This window comes from Ambystoma mexicanum, chromosome 12 (genome assembly GCF_040938575.1).
Source record: "Ambystoma mexicanum isolate Mex_15411 chromosome 12, UKY_AmexF1_1, whole genome shotgun sequence".
Classification (NCBI taxonomy): Eukaryota; Metazoa; Chordata; class Amphibia; order Caudata; family Ambystomatidae; genus Ambystoma; species Ambystoma mexicanum.
In genome coordinates this window covers 928,436,605-928,461,274 of record NC_090936.1, presented here as the reverse complement: position 1 = coordinate 928,461,274, position 24,670 = coordinate 928,436,605, and the positions used below count along the sequence as shown (strand labels likewise).

The 24,670-nt window shown below is 47.3% G+C and overlaps 1 protein-coding gene across 1 annotated transcript in view; it reads right to left on the bottom strand.

Annotated features, from left to right (window-relative positions):
* CFAP54 (cilia and flagella associated protein 54) overlaps positions 1-24,670 on the bottom strand; it is a 3,669,934-nt gene that overhangs the window by 1,692,178 nt on the left and 1,953,086 nt on the right. The window contains exon 29 of the mRNA XM_069629416.1: positions 4,554-4,662. Coding sequence (XP_069485517.1) covers positions 4,554-4,662 — 109 coding nt within the window. The remainder of the gene's footprint in view (positions 1-4,553; positions 4,663-24,670) is intronic.

The window sequence follows — 24,670 nt, the reverse complement described above, 5'->3', positions numbered from 1 at the left end:
TGTAGCGGAGTGTAGACAAAGCAGAAGGCAGAGTGTCAGCTGAGCAAGCGGACGGGTACCCGGCAGCTGGTGAGTTCATTAATAGCATGTGATCCCGGAACGCTCTATAATCGCTCGCTTGCCACTAGTGCAAATTTTGAATATCAAATTCATGTAAAGAAGAGAAAGCGGCAAATTACAAAAATTTTACATGTCAAATTGAAACAAAACAATTGAAGTGGCAGAATAAGACCTTTGGGAACAGACAGAAAGGTTACAATTGTAATTATGAAGATAGAAGTAATTGCCTATACCAAAAGAAGGCACTATCGAAGGAAAGCCTTAAACACTAAATGAACCTATATTGCCAAAGCTAAGAGAGGGCAATTCAGAAGCAATTATAACACAAAAAATGGGAACAGTACCCCAGATTGAATGAACAATAGCAACATAAGTCAAGTGTGTTTGTGGGGGCCCTCAAAAGGAGTGTCACTACGGAAAAGAAATAGGAGAAACCCCAATGTTCAGAGTGCATACAAAGAAGACAGAAGGATAGGAGAAGGTTCTATCTACCACTGCCTATGTGCCCTCTAATGCTAGAAAGCGCTGGTGTGCCGCTTATCTAAAAGTTGATAGAATACGGAATGGAATATTTACCAATTTCTACTATGCACCTGACAGTGAATGTAATTAGGGAATTAAAATGATCTCCTATGAGCAAACTCGAAGACGAGTTTGCCCCTGGTCTTCGAGGGACCTGCGCTCCTCTCACATACCTGATCTGGTAGCACAGATCCAACAAGGAGCACCTTGAAATTATTGTAAAACAGACTTATTGTAAAATAATGTCTTAACGTTACAAGGAAATCAAGTGCACCTCTACAATCTACTATCACTTCCTGTACCTTAGGGGGCCTCAGGTTCCTTCAGGAGTGGGTTCCTAGGCTTAATTGCCCGACTACTTCTGCAACATCGCTCTTCAATATTCTTCCTCGTCCCAGTACTTAGGGGATTATGGGACTCATATTCCCAAATAGCAAAATTAGGGGTTTTATTAGCTTCTTAGTTTTAAATGCAGATCTAGTTTTCTTAAATGCATAGAAAGAAGAATCAATAGGATTGAATTGGAATGAGAAAGGCAGTTTGTTCAAATCATTATTTATATGTTTCTTTCACAGAACTTTTGGGAGAAAGTTTTTTTTTTCAATCTTAGATAATTTAAACGGTTTTCCTTTCCTTGTGGTATTTTTAGTATCACACCAGCTTTGCCCACGTCAACTGACTTAATATGTGGTTCAGATACATCATAACGACAATAAGCCATTACATGTTTTGACTTTTCCAAAAGGTCCTTCTGCGTCTCATCCAACAGGATATCCTCACCACCCTGGGCCTTGTTTCCTTGTTAGGGAGATTTCTCACACAAGTGCTAAATTCCCTCTTCCTTAGAGCCCTCCAGATCTTTTGCTATATTCTGGGGCTTTGAACTTTTCATTTTAGTGCATTTTACTTTTGTGTTCTTTGGTTATGGTGTTTTAAAACAACTCTAGTGGCATCATCTTTTTCTGTGTTTCACACAGCACCTTCAGTGAAGTGGCACAGAGGTGTCTCTCGGACTCCCCAAGGTTTAAATACCTTCTCTGGGACTGACTACTGTCTCCCAGAACATGTAAAGTTAAATTGACTTTACTAGTCTCTTTAAATTTACTGACCCAGCACACCCTATCTTACTATAGAGTGCTGGAGGAGTTGCCCTGCTTCCCCCGAGTCAAAACACTCATGTAACAGTAAAATGTTACCTTTTCCTACTTTAAATGGCTGGTGGCAGTGGTTTAGATCAACTACCGTGATTTTTCCCGACCGCTAACAACGGTAGCTAAAAATCAGGGGTAGCGATGTTTTTCAATATGGCGCCCCAGACCAATCTGTAAAAACAGACTCCGGTCATCATTTTTCACCATTTCTTTTAGGAAAAGTCCTTCTTTTGTTTGTCTCTGCGTGCAAAACCAGGTTTGGTCCCTTTGTTTGTGCCCTTTGGCAGGCTTCTGTGCTGAAGCCCTCCTCTGGTGCCAGAGTGTCTGGGGTGGACCGGATGTGAGGGAGGTGCGCAAAACTCCCTGTGCTTAGTCTCCTAGGAGACATGAATGCACTCTGGTGTGATTGGCCGGCTGACTGTCCGGCAAGGACAAACACCCTGCTGGGTGAGTGACAGCCAGGCTGGAATGAATGGGGGAAAACTGTTTAAAAGCAGGTCTCTGGGACTTGGAAAGCAGAGTAGACCACTGGAATGAAAGAACCGAAGAGGAGAGGAAGGAAGATGACTGCTGCAACTCCTGGACGACTGATGAAGCCCTGCTGCAGGTCCGAATTGCCTGAAACTCCGACGACAGAGAAGCCCTTCAAGGTTAACTTCTTCCCTTGAGTTTGATGGGAACAACCAACTCGCAAGCCACCTGGACACCGTCCTATTCTGGTCGAATTTTCATCAGAGTGCTGTTGAAAACCGGATAGCCAGAGGGAAGGAAACCAGGGGGACTTTAAGGCACTCACACCTTAAAACGACGTCTTGATACAGCTTTTGGCCTCTTCCCTGGGCAGTGCAGGAACCTCCCGACATCCTCCTCCTTGTCCCCACGACTGAAGCTCAGGAACAGCAAGATCTCCTCGAACTGCCAGGAACAACTGCCTCAACTGCAGCTTTCTTCATTTTTAAAGGTACTGTGCAAACGCGGTCCGGAAATCTTTTCGGCCATCGAGAAAGTGCGTGAAACTTTCCTCAACTACGAAGGCTTGTCCTTCCCTAAACATTCGTCAAACTTTTCGCCTAGCCAAATCCTTTAAAAACCTGTGGCAAAGACTTAACGGTTACATACCAGAACTGTGCTATCCTATACAAAAGACTCTGAACCATTGACTTTGGCCCAGGCCTATTGAGAAGAATTGCTGGCTGTATTTAACTGAAACCCTTTGCCCTGCCTATGACTATATTTGGGCTGTCTATTCTTATATCCTTGTCTGTTCCCTCCTTTATTAAGTACCTAAAGTGCCATTTTGCTCACACTTCATTTTGAGCTAAACTTGTTTAGTTACTTACCGGTTGTGTAATTGTGGTGTATTAGTGTGTGATATTGAGCTGCTTATGCTAGTGTAATGTGTTATAAATGACTGAGTAAATAAATGTATATTCTTTTACTAAGAAAGCTTGAGAAAGTGTTTACTTGAATCACTGTATTGGTTGGTCCTTTGTGTAACTTGTTCTACTGCTCACTTAAACTCTTGAGATAAGTCTGGCTGCTCAGCCATCGCTACCACTTTACTGTGTAGTACAGGCTTGTACCAAAGGTGAAATTGTGCTAACACTTGTAGTCCTTATTACCTGTAGTGTTCCCAAAGGGTACTGCAGGTGATTCTGCCTAACACTCCTCCCAGCTGATCCTCTTGCAGTAAAATACCCCTGAGGATCAGGAAACGTCTGCCTTTCCCTGGCCACTTGGGAGGAGAAATTAGGCAGGGTTTTAGTGAAGGATTGTATGCTTCATCACAGTTGGCCTTACGCCCTGAACTTGACTAGACTGGTATAGAGGAATAGGCAATTCTGAAGCCAATAAAGTATTGCATACAACTCTGGGTTTGCCTCCTGCCGATCTGCATTTGTAAGCAAACATTGCAGAATGTTATAGCCCATTTCAGTAGCTTAGACACACAAGGAAAACACGTAGGACTATTTGTTGCATGGCCTCACACAATTTCGGGTCAATCGTTGCAGAATTAATCAGGATTCTCCTATTATTGCAAAGGAAATCTTTAAGATCTAACTTCAGAAGTCACTGTTAAGCAAAAGTGCTGAATTAAATATAATAGAAGATAATTCCATCTCTCTGAGTGACAGGTTAGTGTATTTTCTCACTTTTCTGGATATTACACCAATTGTGGCTTTACATCCAACTCTTTCTCCCTAAACACCTTCCTTCTTGAGTCCTTTGAGTCACCTCCAACACTGAGGGTCAGACGCTTCTCCAGGCAAAGAGTGGGGGCAGATCTCTCTCCTCTGCAGGTGCCTCTCTCCGGAATGGCCTCCCTGCCTCTCCCAAACTTGAGCTGTACCACCTGAATTTCGGGAAGCAGCTCAAGACCTTCCTTTTCACTTCTGCTTTCTCTATCTATCCCCTGCTTACAGACCTGTCTGCTGCACTGACTGGTTGCCTGGCTACCCTCAGAATCTCACTGATACGAGGCTCCCCCACGACCAGTAACCCCTGCATTGCCTCTGGGCATACCGTGCACTTAGGGGCTGTATCTGGAACCCTACAGTCCCCTGCCTCCACTGCACTTACCCAGAGCCAAGCTTCTCTAATTGTGCTTCCCCCTCCCCTCCCCTGGCAGTTCCCCTGACCCTCCCCTCTACACTTTCACATATCACCTAGTAAGATCGTTCGTTTTTGTCCTCCCTCTGTCTTCCCTCTCTTGTCTTGTCACGCCTAGAAAAACTTGTGTACAGGCACGTTATAAATGGCTTATGTCATATCAATGCTATATTTATAACATTTAACAGTTCAGTATTTAAAAACACTTACGCGGTTTTGTCATTTTTAGCAGATTTGCTTCCAGGGCAGCCAGCTGATCATTGACCTTTTCAACAATGATGGATGTAGAGTTTTTCACATTCTTCTTTGGAGGTTCAGTCTAAATGATAATAATGAAAGTGTGCCCATCAGCAGTAAATTGGAAAGAATGTTGATTGTAAATAAATGGAGCCACATTACAATAAGCATTTGCAAAGCCAAAAGTATATTCCAAGTACAGTGTCAAATGCCCCAATAATGCCATCATATGCTAAGTACAAGCCCACATGTCCATTTGCTGATAATGTACGCTAACTGAAGTCTTGAATGCCTGATCACTGCCTTAATTTGTCTGGTATAATCACCATACCACTGGTGGAGTACCGCAAGGATCTTCCCTATTCGCATTCGTCTTCAACATCTACATCCACTACTCAAACTTATGAAAAGGCACGGCCCACCTGCTACAACTACGCAAACAACACAAATCATCTACAAAATTGAAGATATACAAGAGGAGAATACAACACTAGTAGACTGTCTGAAAGAATTCCATGATTGGATGTAAACAAACCGCCTCAAACCCAACCCGGGCAAGACAGAAATCATGATCATTTCCAAAAACCAGGAAAGCAACCCAGATGCCACATCCCATGGCCAGCAAAACTAGGAACAGTGCCCACCCCATCAAAAATAGCCAAAAACGTTGGCATCCTAATGGACAACGAGCTAAGACTAGAACCGCAAGTAAACGTGATAATCAAGAAAATGCGTCTTCCACCTACTCACGATCAAAAAGATCCTACCATTCCTCTCCTTTACGCACAAAACACTAGCCATCATTTCCCTACGCCAACAGCCTATACCTCGGAATGCCGGATTATCTACTTAAGAAACTGCAACATATATAGAACGCAGTGACTAGACTCCTCCTCAAACACTCACGAAGGGACCACATCACTCCTGTGCTAAAGATGCTACACTGGCTGCCAGTCAAAAAACAAATCACATTCAAAACTAAGTGCATAACACACAGAGCAATCCACGGCCAAGGAGCAGAATTCCTACAAAAGAAAATCGCCATTTACCAGCAAACCAGAACACTCAGATCCAGCAATGACATCTGCCAGCAACCTAAACCATACACAAGGAAAAAACCTTGGTGCATCAGCATTTTCTTACCTAGCTGCCAAAATGTGTAACTCCCTCACAAGAGAAATACGAAAAATGAAAAACCGTCTAAAATTCTGAAAACTCCTAAAAACCTGGCTGTTCAACTCAGAACCGGATGAAAACAAAAGAGCAACACCCACACCCCTCGGAATGTACACACATGGTGCAAGACGGAGGACTAAGGCATACCACGACAAGTGCAGGCAGGTGGAGAGACTTCCAAGTGGGAGGGAGACCCGGGTCCCCATGGAGGGCACTAACAGAGGCTAACGAGAGACAGGAGCATCCTAGGTTGAACCACAGACAGAGGGTATAAGAGTTAAGGGGTAAAGAGTGGCGACCGAAAAGAAAAACCACTAGGACCAGGTAGCTCAAAGGCACAGGAAAGATGTCCCACCGTCCCACCCGCCCCGCTACCCCAGGGGCCCAGGAAGGAGACAGCGGCTGCAGACCGGGATATGCCAGGGGCAATAGCGGTGTAGAAATCGATTATCCAGGACTCGGGGTGGGTGGAGGAGGCATCGCCACTAAATAGCCCTGCAGACAACCCACAACCCTACAAAGAATATAGGAGGGATACCTCCCACACGCCCCTAGCACACCACAATACACAACACTAGCAGGGACGCGTATCACAGGTGGCCAAATCGAAAGGAGGGACAATGGAGCACCACCACTTACCAACCAACTAAAAATCTCATCCCTCTGCTTACACCTTTCAAATTCTAAGCATAACACAACCATACCTACATTGCACGACAAACTGCACACACTTCACTACATAACAAAAAAAACCACACATAGCCTCGCACAACAGCACGACAACTACTGACCGAAATAAATCACACCTACGCTCAGCGAACAGTGTAAACCGAATTGAAGCTGCCAACAGCACATCACAACTCTCTTGCGCATTTTCCCACTCAGTCCTACTAACTTACCCTACCATCTTGCTTTTCAGATCCTCCAGAATGCCAGGGGACCACTCCTGTGGTGATAGTGCACGGTATAAATATCCTTTAACATAACATAACATATCTAAGGTATATGCTCAGAGGTGGGGCCATATACTAACATAAGCCTTGTGTGCCACAATAAGAAACAGTTACTCATCGTAGTGACTTCTGTACTCCTCGTCCATAATGCCCTTGCATCCATACATATGGGTATCCATGCAAAGGAACACGACTGGAGCTCTTCTTCCACAGCATAAAAAAGAAGATTCCCTTTAAACCTATTTTCTGCTGCATGCTGAGGGGCTGCAGCGTGAGTGGAGTTAGTCTGGCTGACACCGGCCACAAGCAACATTCTTTGGTCCACAGGTCACTAACAAATCCTTTTCAACAAAAGCAAGATTGTAAATTATTTTTTCAAAGAACAAGATGCAAGGCCCATTCAGAGAGGGACAATCCAAAACAAGGTGTTTTATTGATTCTATTTACTGCGGAGAGTTACAGAAGAACAAGTTATTTATCTTACCTGGTAACGTTCTTTCGATGGGATGTTCCTCTGACGTATTCCACATCTTTGACAGTAATTACCACAGCTGTGCTGCTTCGGAAATCTTTTTCGGCATAGGCGTCCTGCATTGATGACGTTGATACGCTGTCCCTCCAGGGCCTCCGTCGTTGGTTGACGTCATCGGATGTCATATCTAGGATGCACAACGCCCATAGCCCATAGAGTTGCAGTTATCATAATAAATTCTGTAGCGGGCCAGGTAGGGAGGGTACCATGTAGAATACGTTGTAGGAACATCCCATTGAAAGAATGTTACCAGGTAAGATAAGTAACTTGTTCTTCGAAGGGATTGTGTCCTCCGACGTATTCCACATCTTTGACAGACTCCCAAAGCAGTACCAACGTAAGGAGGTGGGAAAAGAATTTACAAATGCATCAATTTAGAATGCCCAATCAAATTGCAGAATAGAGGACTGCCTTACCAAAGGCTAGATCCTGCCCATGGATAGAGTCTAAGGAATAATGTTTAACAAAAGTATGGACAGAGGCCCATATGGCTGCTTAACAAATATTGCAAATCGGATCACCCCTCTGTAGTGCAGTGGAGGCAGCCATACCCTTAGTAGAATGAGCCCGTAAACCTACTGGAGGGTCCTTTACCGCCAAACGGTAACACTCAAAGATCGTCAAAATGATCCATCTAGATAAAGTCTGCTTGGAAACGCCTTCCAGCATAACCAATAAAGAGCTGATCGTCCACTCTGACCCGGGACATCCATGAGAGATAGAAACTCAAAGCTTTCATAGGGTTCAACCTATGGAGCCTCTCCTCTTCCTTACCAGGATGTGGAGGAGGATACAATGCCGGAAGAATTACCTTCTGGCTCAGATGGAATTCCGACACAACCTTCGGAAGAAAGGAAGGCCGCACGCTAAGGACAACCCTGTCCTTATGGAACACAGTGAAGGGTGGTTTGGCGGAAAGTGCCTGCAACTCACTCACTCTGCATGCAGAAGTAACCGCAACTAAAAATACAGTTTTAAAGGGCAATAGTCGCAATGGACAAGAATGTAAGGGCTCAAACAAAGCTCCCATTAGGAAATTTAAAACCAAATTCAAATCCCATCCCAGAACCTGGAAAGGCGACGGTGGAAACACATTAGTTAGCCCTTTTAGAAACTGAGATATCAAAGGGATTTTAAAATAAGAACATTCCTCAGATGAGCGCTTACATATAGAGAGTGCCGCCAGGTAACCCTTAATGGTACCCACTTGCAGGCCCTTTTGGGCTAAAGAAAGAAAAAAAGACAAAGCCAAAGGAATGGAACATTGGAAAGGATCCACATTCTGTACTCTGCACCAGTCACAGAACGTTCTCCAACGGCAACGGTACAGAGTTTTCGTTGCGGGTCTTCTGGCCGAAAGCAACACCTCCATCACGTCCTCGGGGAGGTCCCAATCCTTGTACCTCAACCTTTCAGATACCAAGCGTGAAGGTTGAGGGACTGGACCTCTGGATGGAGAACCCGACACCCCTCCTGTGAGGGCAGATGGGCATGTTGAGAAGGTCTGGGTACCACACTCTCCTGGCCCATGCCGGAGCAATGAGGTTCATCCAGGAACCGAAACACTGTAACCTCCGCAACACCTGTGGAATGACGGGGACTTGAGGAAACGGACCACTCCACTACGAACGTGTCCCCTAAGGCTCCTCTTGGAGGAAATACCCGTGAGCAGAATCTTTCGCACTTCCGGTTGACACTGGTGGCAAAGAGATCCACTTGCAAGGTTCCCCAAAGGGCAAAGATCTCCAACAGAACTTCCTGAGCCAGCTCCCACTCGTGAGAGACCGTGCTCTGCCTGCTTATAGAGTCCGGGGCCGCTTTTTCGTCTCCGGCCAGATGAACTGCCGAGATGGACATTTCCTGCTGAATGGCCCAGAACCAGAGCTGCATCGCCTCCCTGCACAACGGGAGTGACCCTGACCCCACCTTTTTGTTGAGGTAGTGCATGGCCACTGTATTGTCCGTCATAACCAGGACATTCTTCCCCCGCACAGACGGCAGAAAAGCCTTCAGGGCTAGCCTGACTGCCCACAGCTCTAACAGATTGATGTGGAGTCTGGACTCCGACAGAGACCAACGGCCGCTGGCCGTCAACTCGTTGGCATGAATTCCGCAAACCGTTTGGGATGCGTCCGTCAGAATCCTTTGCTCCGGCTACGGCTGCCAAAACAGAGCACCCTTCATCAGATTGTCTTTGAAGGCCCACCACAGAAGATCCTGTGCGACCGAGGGCAGAATCAGAACAGGATCCGGCATCCTGCCGAAGACCTGCATCCACTGCATCTTGAGAGCCCACTGAAGAGATCTCACCCACAGCCTGGCCTCCGGCACCAGGAAAATGCAGGATGCCATGAGGCCGAGCAACCTCAAGAAATCGAACGCCGGGAGACTCTGGGCATGTTGAAATTTGTCCATCATCTGCAGAATGTGATGAGCCCTCACCTGGGGAGGCGAACACAACTCCAGGGATGTGTCGAGCACTGCTTTGATGTACTGGAGCCGCTGGGTAGGTGTCACATGGGACTTCTTTAAATTGAGGGAGAAGCCCAGCTTGTGAAGGGAGCAGCAGGTGACGGACAGATGATCCAGGGCTTGCTCAGGGGGAACGCACTCTGATCAACCAATCGTCCAGGTAGGGGTAGACGTGAATCCCCCCTTTCCTGAGATACGCTGCCACCACCACCATCAGCTTGGTGAAGACCCTTGGGGCGGAGGTCAGTCCGAATGGCAGGACCCGAAACTGAAAATGCGAGTCGCCAACCGCGAACCTCCGGTACTTCCTGTGCTTTGGATGAATCGGCACATGAGAGTAAGCATCCTTGAGGTCTAGCGACACCAACCAATCTTGTAGTTTAAGGGCCTGGAGGACTTGAGAAAGAGTTACCACCCTGAGGAGCTTGTTCAGTCCACGCAAGTCCATGATGGGTCTCAATCCCCCGTCTTTTTTCGGGATAAAAAAATAAGGGGAATACCATCCCTTGATCCTCTCCGCTACAGGCACCAGTTCTATGGCGCCTTTCTCCAGCAGGGACAGGATTTCCTACGCAAGGAGCGGATCCTGATGCTTCAAAGAGAGCTTCCCCGGTGGATTGTTGTGAAGCCTCTGCCGAAAGGGGAAACAGTAGCCGTGGGTTATAATCTCCAGAAGCCACACATCTGAAGTAATGGCACGCCATTCTCCAAGATGCTGCGCCAGTCAGCCCCCAACCATGACTGAGCGTCTGAGGCAGTGCCTGATGGCAAAGAGGCAAATGCCCGAGCGGCTTTGGCACCTCGAGTACCTTACTTTCCACCTCTGGTACTCCTACAGTGGCCCCTTTGACTGGCAGCTCCTCTCGATTTACCAAAGGAAGAGTAGTACCGAAAGGAACCTCCCCTCCATTGCTGTCCACTAGGATGAAAAGGCGGAGGTTGACGTACTGCAGCGCCCAAAGAATTTGCAGCAGCTTTGAGGTCTGCAACCGCTCAAGGCTCTCGTCAGCCTAGCTGCCAAAAAGATGGACACCATAAAGGGCATGTTGAGAAGCCGGGATTGCACATCCGGAGCAAACCCTAAATTCTGCAACCACGCAAACCTGCGTATCACGGTGCTCGCAGCCATGGACCGGCTGACACAGTCTTCCATTTCCAGACCTGACTGAACGGATTCACACATGGCCTCCTTGTCGTCTTGCACGAGGGCTAGAAAACCATCCCGTTACTCCCCTTCGGGAATATGCTCAGCCACCAACGATACACAATTCCACGGAGTGTGAGTGAATCTTGCCAGGGCACAAACTGAGTTGGGTGCCTTTAAAGCCATACCCCCAGAAGAAAATACGTTCTTCACCCAACCATCAAAGCTCTTGTCGTCCTTACCCAGAGGGATAGTAGGGTACGCAGCCTGTAGCAGGGGTCACCACTGGCTGGGCTGTATTTTTTCGGAAGCGAATTATTCATTGCCGGGAGAGTGTAGGGAGCGGTCCAAGCCACCACCCTTCTTCTTTGCAATGCCATATGAAATGGCAACAACGGGTCAGTGGGCAGACCTTGATCCAGGATGTCTGTCAGATCATCCTGAATAAAAAATGGAGCAGACCACCCCAAATACTCAGTCACCCTCGACATGAGGTGCCTATACGAGGAGTCAGCATGTGTACCAGGCTCAGGCCTGCCAAACTCAACCTCCGGAGAGGTATCAAGACCACTGGCGTCATGTAAGGATTGACGGAGGTCTTCCAGTTGGCTATGACCAGACAACAGGTCATCAGGAACCTCAAGAGGCACAACCTCCCTCCTCATCCGACCCGTCCTCCACCTCTGAAATATACTCCAAAGGTTGGAACAAATCCACCCTAGGAGGAGGAACAGAGTAGGGCTCAAAAACAGGCCTCACAGACTTGCTTAGAGCCTTTCTCAGAGCTTCCACAGCCCTCCGGGGCACTTCCGGTAAATTCTCCACAAAAGGCGTCAACGTCGACCGAGGGGCCGACGACTTCGACAACGGCTTTGAGGCTGGAGCCCCGAGCATGTACTTTGACGGTCGTGGCGCCGATGGCGTCGATGACTTCTTCGAAGCCGGAGCCTCGAGAGAGTCCTTCGACGGACATGGCTCCGATGGCGTTGATGCCTTCTTAGAAGGCCTCACAGGCTCCGACGGTCTCGACAGCGTCGAGGACCGGGACCTGGCATGGCTATGGCGATCGCCCTTGTCCCATCGGCACCTCGACGGCTCCCGAAGATCGAGCCGACCGCCCGAGCCTGAAGGCGTGAGAGTGGTGGCTCTAGCTCGTTCCTTGCCGGCTTCTCTCGAAGGCGTGGACGGAACCGTCGGTGCCTTGCGATTCCAAAATCGCCATCATCTGCTGGCGGAATGCATCCCATTCGGCAAGTGACGAGTTTTTTGTGGGACAAGTAACCCGCCGTCTGGCAGAGTCCTCCAACGAGGATGGGGAAGGCGACCGGTGGCAGCGCTTCCGTGAATGCCTCGAAGAGGCAGAGGAATGGCGGGACCCACTCCAAGAACGAGAACCCCTGGACTTACGCCGACGTGGAGAGTCACCCCTTGAATCGTCGGTCGAAAGACAAGTAGATTTCGATTTACGGGTTTTAGAAACCTACCGACAACTTCTTCTTCCGCTGCTGCAAAGCCTTCGAAGTTACGGACTGGCAGTCATCGCAATCGTCGGTGGCGTGGCTTTCACCGAGGCACCAGAGGCAAACGTCGTGCGGGTTGGTAATGGACATTTTGGAACCACTTCCCAAAACTTTTTGAACCCGACTTCGGCGTAGAAGAAGACGAAGACATCCTGAATTTTCAAGTTAGAAGAAACGAGGCGCGCCGAGATTCCGATGCGACCACGTTCGCTGAAAAAACCGAACCGAGGCTACGGTCATCGTGTGTCCTAGATATAACATCCGTTGACGTCGCCCATCGACGGAGGCCCTCGAGGGACAGCGTATCGACGTCATCGACGCAGGACGCCTACGCCGAAAAAGTATTCCGAAGCAGCACAGCTGTGGTAATTACTGTCAAAGATGTGGAATACATCGGCGGAAACAAACCCTTCGAAATGATAGGTAGGACAAGAGTGATACACCTTGTTTCTCTTGTTTAGGATTTCTTTGGTCAATATTAAATTTAACGTAATTCGCATAAATTAGGATTTCCACTTTACGTTAGGAAACTTCAACAGATATAAGGGCAAGTTCTTCTTTTTTGTGTTGCTCCGTCAGGTCATAACGTTTATATTTTGCCATTTCTGAGCACCGATTAATCCAATCGTTGTCTCACAGATGCTGTGGTGTTTGCACCAACTGGTCATTAGTGATCCCCTCATGCTCTAGTACTATGTTACAGTTCAAAACTCATGTAAACAAATCTATTTCCATTATACTATTAATTTAGTACTATAAATAACAAGTTTGGTAGAGGAGATATTTTCCTAAAAAGTAAGAGCGCATTCCACTCTGCTTTTGCCTTTAAATATATAAGCCAAGTTCAAAACGTATCACTGATATAGGTACAGTTTGTTAAGTGCAAGACACTCCTCCAAATTTTAGCTTACAATGAGTACAGATCATTATTTTTGAACAAGAGTAATGTTTCGATACTCTGTATATTTTTCGTTGTAACTGTTGCATTATAATATTTGATGATAGTTAAGGTGGAAAAATCAACCAAATTTATTGTTCTGTTTTTTCTTCTTTGGTATCAGAGTTGGCTCGCAACATGGCCATCATAGCTGCTTTGTTCGCTTTACCAAACAATGGGATACCTAAGTAAGTAAAATGTTTAGTCACTTCAATGAGGTATAATCGATAAGCCCATCTAAATTCTATTTTGCCTGTGTTAGGAGAAAACCTCATGATCTTCATTTTTGATTTGTATATAATTAGATCATTATCTACTGCATAACGACCGAAAAAGACTTTGTAGGCCAATTGGAGCATGATCCATTATAAGAACATAGTCCACAAATGCAAGCAACCAAAGGCATAAATTGTCTAAACGAGGAGCAGCAACTGACATAGATTCCAGATGGTCACCCAAATCATGGATCTGTATGCTAAAAAGCCAATATGCAACCCTATCTAAGGCCATGATGCATAGATATTTTATCAGATAGGTTACCATCAAGGTTCAATCTTACTCTGATGCTTGTCTCTGAATTGAGGTACATTAAGATACTTAGACGAATTGGAAGCTTCCACTTAGACAGTTTCTTCCAGAGAAGATCATGATTTACCATGTCGAAAGCAGAAGATTAGTCTACAAACCCCACCTAAAATATGAGGGAGAATTCTTTTTTTGATGTTTTGTATTGGAGCAGATTATGGATAGTCCCTTTTAGGGGGGTTCTACGGAAACCAGAAAGATATTTATTTAAATGTCCTGTTGAAATTGCCCATGATTCAATTTCTTTAGGAATCAAACATGCACGACGAAGGGGTTGACGATTGATTCTATGCTGAGATCCATACACTACAAGATCCTGCACAGGATGTACTGTACTCCTCAGAGGCTGTTTAAGAGGAGCAGGAGGGAGAACCAGATGCTGCGTGCGGATGGATGTGACAGATGTTTTGAACACGCTGGTAAAAGAGGAACTGGATCTAGATCCCAAATTGTGTGTGCTGGGGTTATGGAGCGACACAGCGTTAACAGCATACTAAAGGTGCCTAGTGAGGCAGGGACTGCAATTGGTGAAGAGGTGTATTGCAATGCAGTGGGGAGGAGAGGATGGTCCCTCTCTGATGATGTGGGAAGGCTGGATGCAAATAAGTAAGGGACTAGAGAAACTGGTGTACACGAACAGGGGCAGTCTGAAAAAGCATGGCAAAGTGTGGAGAAAATGGATACAGAGACCAAAAAGGCTGGCAAGGGAGAGGACAATAAAAAGAGCATGGTGGTTGCAGCAAGGGAGGTGGGGAGGCTTGGGTGACAGTGGTCAAGAAGGGGGCTATGGGAGGAGATTTAGGGGGTAGGAGGAGATATAGGGAGGAGGGGGGGCAAAGTAGAGGGAGGGGAGGGCTGGGCTATTGACCAGAATGAGGACTGTGATACAATGCAAGAAATGATGCTGGACAGTTTTGTTTTGTTATTTGTTAAACCAAATAAAGATGAGCTATCAACAACAAAAAAGAATCCAACATGCAAAGATTTTGCTATCCACGTCTAAAGGCATCATTGGTCTATAATTAGAAGGGTCAGGGTGGGCTCTTTTCTTAAGAATAGGGACTATGTAGAAGTATTTCCATGTCCCAGATGAAATTATATTAGGAAAAAGGGAAATAATGTAGAAGCCAATAGCTCTGTGGAATGTTTCAATACCCTATTTGAGAGTTCATTAGGGCCTGGAGTTTCTTGATTTTTTAATGATATACAATGTATTACCCTGACCAAATGCTAGAACTCCAAGCCTACCATCATATCCTCACCAGTATCTTTTCCCAAAGCATATACTGAGCAGAAGACTTTAGAAAGGGGTGCTGGATCAACCAGTTTTTTGTATTTTTGCCTATGTAGCCTAATCCTCGCAAATTTTGTTGCCAGCGCGTCAGGGCCCTTTTGTACATGTCTGATCCGTTGCAGCTCCTCCCTTTTCTTAATATGTATAGCTTCATCAAATGTGTGTGTGTTGATGGACCTGCTAACATTCTTCCTGGGGCCGTTATTGTAAAAGTTATCACTCACAAACACACTAAACAATCCCAGTGATAAGGTTAAATTCCTTTTTCTTGAATCCAACTCCTCCAAAGATTTAATAGTTGACTCATTATGGGGACGTGGCCGGGAACCGAGCAGAAAGGATGTGAGGGACCGGAGCTCTGCTCTCCACACCACTGAAATCTTGCTATATCCTGCCACCAACAGCCCAGGCGAGTTACAAAAAGGGTGTGAGGAACCGCTGTTGAACACGGACAGCTATGTTCATTCTCCAGGTCGAAACTGGTGGCGAGGAGGGGTGGACTGGCACCGGGCCGCCTTTTTGCAGCGCAAGGTGACAAGGCTGGACGGTCCGTGAGGGTTGATCCTCCAATCGGGCAGTGGGGACAGAGGAAGAGCAGAGAGGCAGGAGGCAGGAGCTGAGACATATTGGAATGGGTACTGTGAATAGGAGGCCAGTTTGTTGTTGGCCCATCCGAGAGGCCTTCCTAGCCTACGGCTGGAGCAGTAGAGACACAGCATGCTCAGGGGTGCAGTACCCACAGAGGAGAGGCCATCTACCGTGTGTGCCATGTTAGGGGGATCTAGCATGCTGTGGTCTCTGCGGGCTAACGGCCCGGAGCTTGGAGATCATGTCGGGCCCAGATACCCCTCTTGGGTGGGCTGGCTGTCTGGATCACCTGTAACTACACAGTGGGGCACTGCCTGCGAGCGTTCAGACACCAGGTTAGAAGAGGCTGGAAAGAGGACGCACAACACGCTACGACCATGGTCAAGGGCCAGCAACAGAAGCTCTAACAATGCTTGGGAGGCAAAGACTACCATTCCAAACATGCCCAAAATCCAGCTGGTAACCTCGGGGCAGCCATGGGGATGGACTGTGATGGACTGTGCAATCTGTGACTCCAGGTGCTCTATGGAAAACAAGGTGCAGAAGGTGGGCATTTTTAATTTGTTTTATTTTATTGTTTAAAATGTAGACCTAGATCGACAGCAGCAGAGCGCTGCACAGAGTGTGGTTAGCCAGCATTTGGGCTGGCATCTTTTATCAGCAGCGCAGTACTGTGAGGTCTGTGTGTCTGTATGTCCATCCATTGGAATGTTTTAAGAAATGTTTGCAAAATTGGAGAACTGTGGGGGCATTCCAAGCCGACACCGGGATCGAGTTCCAGAGGGTGGGTGCATTACAAGAGTAGAACAAGCTACTTACCCATGGTAACGTTCTTTTGACTGGATGTTCCGCCCACGTATTCCTCATCTTATGATATTTCCATATCCAGCTTCAGCTGCTTTGGAATTCTTTTCCAGCAGAGGGCGCTGCGCGTCCATGCCTGTCGACTCAATGTCCCTCGGAGACTCCGTCTCGATGTCGATGTCATCGATGCTATAAAGCACGCACTGAGATCGTTGGCTTCAGTTCCATTTTTAAAGCGTGTATAGGATACCCTACACCCGACAGTTACTCCTTCTGAAAGAGTGAAGACTACAATCACATGGACAATTCTACTGTGGGGCAGGCTGGTAGGGGCGATGATGAATATGTGGGAGGAACATCCAGTCGAAAGAACGTTACCATGGGTAAGTGACTTGTTCTTCGAATGTATTGTGTCCTCCCATGTATTCCTCATCTTATGATAAACTCCCAAAGCAGTGAATGTATTCCCGGAGAAGGGAGTCTGAGTTTTCAGACTCATGATAATTTAGGAGTTCCTTCATAGGTCTGTGTGCACAGAATGGAGCACTGCCTTTCCAAATAAACCTTCCCGGCTTGAGGAAGAGTCCAGATTATAGTGTTTGGTAAAAGTGTGTACGGACGACCATATGGCTATGGCTGCCGCACAAATATCTTTAATTGGGACACACCTCTGTAATGCAGAGGAGGTAGCCATGCCCCTGTTCGGATGAGCTCTAAGACCCTCCGGGGGATCCTTTCCTGCTAATCTGCAGCATTCAGATATTTATAAATGATCCACCTTGCCAAAGTTTGTTTCGAAATTGCCATACCCAACTTGTGGTCCATGTAACATACAAAAAGTTGGTCATTGTGTCTGATTTTAGATATCCTGGAGATGTCAAATGTCAGTGCACGCTTTGGATCAAGCCTCTGTAACCTCTCCTCTTCCCTTCCAAGATGAGGAGGAGGATGAAATGAAGGTACAATTATTTTCTAAGTTAAATGGAACTCAGACACGATCTTAGTTAAGAAGATCACCTTAACCTTAAGGACCACCTTGTCCTTATAGACGATTGTGTAAGGAGGCTTGCAGGACAAGGTCTGAAGTTCACTCACTCTTCGGGCTGATGTAATGGGCACTAAAAAGGATAGACTTTAAAGTTAATAACCTTAAAGGGCAGGTATGGATAGGCTCAAAAGGAGCACACATTAGAAATCTCAACACCAAGTTGAGGTCCGAAGTTGGCACTTGAAATGGGACTGGGGGAAATGTATTTGTCAGTCCTTTTAAAATTGTATCACAAGAGGGATCTTGAACAAAGATACCTCTTCAGAGGATCGCTTAAAAATAGAAAGCGTTGCCAGATACCCCTTAATTGTACAAACTTGGAGCCCCAAGTTGGCTAAGTGTAATAAAAATGATAACAGCATAGGTGTATTGCATGTAATTGTAATTAGTTATTTATAACCCACTTAATACCCAGAGCTTTCTAAGCGCGGACCTGGGAGTCGAAACCTGTGTTGCTCTGCGTCGTCTTGCTTCCAAGGCGAGTATGTTGCCCCTGGGCTATCCTCCCAAGACATGTAAATGGATCCTCATTCTTAGGTCCGCTCTCTCTCCCAATAAAGAGAAGGTCGACTCTTTGTGCAAGACGTATTGGAGGGCAGATGGACATGTCCAGAAGATCTGGGGTGCTACATCCTCCTGGCCCAATCCAGAGCAATTAGGATCATGGATTTCCTGAACCTCCTCAACCTCCTGGTGACTTCAGGAATGACTGGGACTGGAGGAAACGCGTACAGGACTGGACACTCCCAGTTCACCACAAACGCATCTCCTAGAGCTCCTCTTAGGGGAAATTCCCTTGAGCAGTACCAGTTGACACCGGTTGCAAACAGATCCACTTGGGGGCGCGGGGGTTCCTCAAAGGGTGAAGATCTCGTGAAGGATTTCCTGAGATATCCACTCGTGAGAGACTGTGCTCTGCCTGCTCAAAGCATCCGCCGCCATATTCTTCACTCCGGCTAGGTGAACTTCTGATAGGGAGATTCCTTCTTGAATTGCCCAGTACCAGAGCTGCATTGCTTCTCTGCACAGTGCTAGTGACCCTACACCTCCTCTCCTGTTGAGTTAGTACATGGCCACTGTGTTGTCTGTCATTATAAGGACATTCTTTCCCTGCACAGAGGGCAGAAAGGCCTTCACCGCTAGTCCGATTGCCCTCAGCTCTAAAAGGTTGATATGTAGTTTGGACTCCGATAGAGACCAACGACCGCGGATTGTCAGATCGTTGGTATGTGCTCCCCATCCTGTAAGTGAAGCATCTGTTACTACCTTTATTTCTAGCCATGGCTACCAAAAAGGTTCTCCCTTCAGAATGTTATCCTCGCAGGTCCACCACAGGAGATCCCGAGTGAGACTGTTTGGAACCTGAAGGAGATCTGACATTCTGCCTGAGAACTGAGACCATTGAGTCCTGAGAGCCCACTGGAGAGATCTCATTCTCAAGCACGCCTCTGGCACCAGAAAAATGCAGGATGCCAACCTCAGAAAGTAGAAGCCCGGGAGATGCTGGCCACTTTGGAATTTGGTGACCATCTGCAGAATGTCTTGATCCCTCACTTCCGGTGGTGAGGCTTTTCCCAGGGATGCATCCAGGACTGTGCCAATGAATTGGAGCTTTTGAGATGGTATCATGTGGGACTTCTTAAAGTTGAGGGAGAAGCCCAGTCTGTGAAGGGAGTAGCAGGTGAAGCTGAGAAGTCCCGGTGCCTGTTCGGGGGAACTGGCCCTGATTAGCCAACCGTCCAGGTAGGGGTGGACGTGAATCCCCCCTCTCCTGAGACTCGCTGCCACCACCGCCATTAACTTGGTGAAAACCCTCGGGCGCAGGTCATCCCAAATGGCAGAACTCAAAACTGATAATGAGAACAGCCAACGGTGAACCTCAGGTACTGTCTGTGCTTGTGCTGGATTGGCGCATGTAAGTAAGCATCCTGAAGTTCCAATGATACCATCCAGTTCTGAAGCTAGAGGGCCTGAAGGATCTGATAAAGGGTAACCATTTTGAACTTGTCCGTCCTGAGGAATGTGTTTAAGTTTCTTATGTCCAAAATGGGTCTCATTCCTCTGTCCTTCTTTGGAATTAGGAAGTATGGGAGTACCAACCCTTGTTCCACCCCGCTGCAGGTACTGGTTCTAAAGCACTTGTCTCTAGCAGGGTCAAGATTTCCTGCATAAGGAGCGGATCTGGAACTTTGAAAGAGCTGTTCCCCGGTGGATGACTCAGAGGCTTTTTTTAGAAAGGGAAGGCACTAATCATGGGGAACTATTTCCAATGCCCATGCATCTGAAGTAATGCCTCGCCATTCTTTCAGATGCACCGAGAGTCTGCCTCCCACTGGGGTCTTGTGAACTAAGACCTCAGAGAGTTATTTAGGCGGCTGGAGCAGTGGCTGATGGTAAAGTAGCCGCTGCCTGGGTGGTGGTAGTACCTCTTCACCGTCACCACTTGGAAATCTTTTCTGGCCTCTTTGATCTGACAGTCCTCTCCCCCTTCCAATTGAGGAGTAAAAGTGAAAGGATCTACCCCTCCAAGGTGTGCCGCTGGGCTGGTTTTGTGGCTGTCTAATAGCAGCACCAAGGGATTTTGCTGCTTCTTTGGAGGTCTGCAGTTTCTAGAGGCTCTCGTCAGCTTTGTTACCAATACATGTGTGCCATCAAAGGGCTTGTTAAGCAGTTTGGATTGCACATATGGAGCAAAACCGGACTTTCTTAAAGTACTAGCCGCCATGGCCCTGCTGATGCTGTCAGCAGTGTCGAGACCTGTCTGGAGGGATTCGCACATTGCATCCTTCCCATCCTTGACTAGATTTAAAAATCAGTCTCTTTGGAGGGGCGTGGCCTGGCTGGAACCTAATGGAGGACTAATCCCAGAGACTCTGCAGCCCTGAGACGCTCATCAGCCTGCTGCATGCCAAAAAAACAACTATGAAGCCCTGCCTTCCAGGAAATACGGTATTGGAAACTATTGCCCAGATGTAGATATTATCTGAGGCCCTGTGGAGCTTTAAATCCTACAGAATGCAGCCCTGTCTGACCGGGACGGGTTGGCAACCGGAGGCAAACTGGCCACTGCAACTCAGCGTGGCATCAGAAGAGAAGCGCTGAAGAAGCTGGAGTGAGGGACACAAGAACCCCTGTCTGGGCGAGCCCTGATGCCGGAGCGGCGCCGACTCCCCCACAGTGAACAACACGGTGGAGAACCCGGAGGAGGGCTGCACTATCTGAAACCCCTGACAAGACTGCAGGTACGAGCGTCACGCTGGGCACCTGGAGGCAGAGGAGCTCCCTATTACTCATATTGCTCTGGGGAAGTGAGCGCTCTACTGGGGCTGCTGCACGTGCCCAGTTTAAGCTTAAACTGAAATAAGAGGCAAGGGGACAAGTAAACACGGCAGCACAAGCCCTCCAAGACAGGCTACTACAGCAACCAAGCCATCAAAGATAGGGGGATGGGGGATAGCAAAGCAGCTACAGGCACGCCGAACAGGGTAAAAGCAGCACTTAGAGCTAACTTGCAGGGAACAGTCCATGAGCCCAAAGTCCACAAGGAACTGTTCCACCTCAAGCAGCCAGAGAGGTGAGAAGCCTGGGGCATGAATACCCCCTCAATCTAGATAAAAGAGCCATAACCTGCTCACCCACAGGTGGCCCTGGGAGAACAGAGAGGCTTGGAACCCAAGTTTTCAGTGGTCCATTAGTAACTTACCCGGGACCCAAAGCAATTAAGAGAATGAACAGACACCCCCAGCAAAGACCTATAGCACAGAGGATCTCCCTGGTAGCACATGGCATGCTGAGTAATTACCCTGAACACTCCTCTCCAGTGGGAAGCTCAAAGTCTGTTTAGATCAGTGATAACAGAAACAGTGAAGCCCTCCTCTCCACCTCAGCCAGAAAGACCTCAACACACCCCCTGCTAGGAAAATTCATATATGGGCAGGATGAAGACAGGCAAAGCTAAGGATAAAACAGGTTCCTCCATCAGAGACATGCTCCAACACCCAAAGCAACCACCAGAGCTATCGCCAGCACTAGAGGAGGAAGGCCAGCCTGCCACTAAAGGGGACATCTTGCGCCTATTCCAGTCCCTGCAAAAAGAGATGGTGTCAACGGCAAAATACCTAAAAAGCTCCTTTCAACAACTGTCACACACCTTAAGGCAAAATGAATCTAAATTAGAGGACTTGGAAACAGCCTTCTGCCAACAAACACAATCTCATGACCAACTCAAGCAAAGGGTGGCAGCAGTGGAATCCTACCGGCAAATGGCGTAAGAAAAGCAAGAGGATGCCAAAAATCGTTCCCGCAGAAACAATGTATGAATAAGAGGAGTGCCGAGGGACATCCTAGACCGCGACCTGGAAAGGTACGTTCAAGCTCTATTCCAGGAGATACTGTTAGGGAGAATTCTCTGTAAAGGCTAATTTCCCAAACCTAGTGAGTCCCCTAGCAGCTTTGCTGGATTTTTGGGGTTTATTTTTTCTCCTGCTAAGAGAGAGACTCTTTTCCTCCCACTCTTAGACATGATTTGAGGTGTTCATTTGACTTTGTATGTGTTCTATGGGATATGGGGTCCTTTTCCCCATAGGGTTTCATGTGTTTTTGATATGTGGGTTACACAGCACCCTCCGTGCAGTAACCCAGGGGTGTCGTAGCGACCCCCAAACATAGACTCCATACCCTTGGACTGACTACTGTCTCCCAGGGCATGTAAAGTCACCATTGGCTTTACTAGTCTGAAATTGTGAACAGAACCAGTGCAAACCATCATATTGTGGACGTACTGGTCGGGGCAATTGGATTGCCCCGGGGTCTGTTGTTCGAGGGGGCACTGTCCAGTCCCCCCTGACTGAGTTTTGGCTGGTGGTAGTGGATACTACTTTTAATATTCGACCGCGAATATATTCCTATGGGATTTTCGCATTGTTCGAGGCTACCACTTTTTAATATAGCCTTGAACATAGCGCCGGTTTATCAAATTGATATAAATTCACCGGTTGGTATTTTTTGCCGAAACTTGGTTCCAAAATGGCGTTTGTGTTCGCTTCTGTGACTCCAACCCAAGTCGAGCCCTTTGTTCCACTTTTTGGCGGGCTTCTCCACAGAAGCCTCCAAAAGTGGTGCCACTCTGTCTGGGTACCACAGGGGGTGCGGGAGGGGGTTTAGGCACCCTGGACTGAGTTGCCTCGGCAACTCAAGTCGCACTCTTGTGTGATTGGCCCAAGTGGTGAGCTGCGCCCCGCTCACCACTTAGCATGTTTGAGTGACAGCTAGGCTAAATGAATGGGGGTTTTCTGCATAAAAGCAGGGCTTTGGGGACTGGAACTTCAGAAGTCGCCACAGGACCTAAAGAATCCGAGGAGGGAGAAGCCGAGCCGACCTGCAACGACAACACCACCGGTGGAGCCCTGCTGAACCGTCTCACCACTTTTCCCAACGACAGAGGAGATCTTCAGCCCGGAGAGTCTTCTTCCTTTGACTGGTGGGGATAACCAGTTTGCCCGTCTTTTCGCCTTCCTGGACCATCTCGTGGCTGCCTTGCCCGTGCCAAGCACCCCGGAAACCGGAATACCACAGTTTACCACTACCGCGAAGATAAGGGTGGTACCTTGTAACCGGGAAACTCTGCGGCTGGTTTCTTCCCTGGCAGTGCAACGACCTTCAGCTTTCCTCCACATCGAGACCTCCTCTTCCTCTGGACGAAACACGGACTTGCACCGGCTGCCAGGAACAACTGCGCCCGCTGAAGCGTTCTTCCCATTTTCAGGTACTGTGTCCCACCTAGCTTCCCTTGCGACAGATCGTTCGGGGTGACAGTAAATCCTCGACTTTCTAACCTGGGTTAGCCTGGGGCCTGTTAACTAACTTTTCCTGACTTGATCTCAATCTTTTGTGAACTATTTACAACGACTCTTTGGGCATAACCCCACTGTGTGATCCTGGACACATTTCACTTGCTCTCTCTAAAAGTGGGCCTGGCATTTGAACTTCCTTGCTCTCCAGTAGACTTTACTTAACCTGCCTCACTGTGGTTCTTTGAAAAGTATTGAGATGTGTGTGCTTTCATAACTCTGCCTTTTTCCCTCCCTTTTTAAATAACTTAGAGTGCCATCTTATGTTAAGCGCTCACCTCTGTCTGAAAATAAGTGGTGTTTCTCACTAAGACTTGTCTAATAAGTAATTAGGGTTGTATATATATAATAGTGATTGTGTGTTGAATTTACTTACCTCTTTTTGTGCTAGTGTAATTTACAAGTGTGTCTTTAAATAAATAATTATATACTTTTACACCAAAGCTCTGGTCAGTGTTTGCTTGTGCTACTGTATCTCTCTACCTATTGTGTATACTCCATATACTGCCTAACTCATCTTGAGAGAAGTCTGACTGTTCAGCCACAGCTACCAGGTAAATCTGGGTGGTACAGACTGCTACCAATTGGGTTTACTGCCAACCACCTGTAGTCCTAAATATTTTGCAGTGGTCCCTAAGGGAACTGCACAGGTTTCTGCCTAACAGATACTCAGAGATTGAACGGCAGATCTTACACTGGACCGCACACACAGAGTGTTCTCCAACTTTCAGACTAGACAAAATCTCATCCCAGATGTCCTAGTACAAGTCCATTTTTTCTAAACTAAAGACATCATCTTTCAAAAGGCTAGAATGATGGGTGACCTACTATTCCGAGGATCGGCTCCGCAGCTGTTACAATATTTCTCCCAGGGAACAATACAACGCTGCAGACAAATGAGGCCATTGACCACTTGGCTCTCCGAAAAGGGGAGCTGCTACAAATGGGGCTATCCGTTCCGGATCATGTTCCAAATGGATGGGTGCCAACACCAATTTACATCACTCAAGACGGTGGTAGAAACCCTGATGATCCCAGAAGCTGACATACAAGGGCCAGAAGAATAGGCCTCAGAAGCCTCAGCACCTCCATGGACACAATCAAAGTGAAGGAACAGCAGACACTGAGACCGTAGGAGACCTTCAATGGACAAAAGAGAAAGGAGCAGGGACAAAGAAGCACCAGACT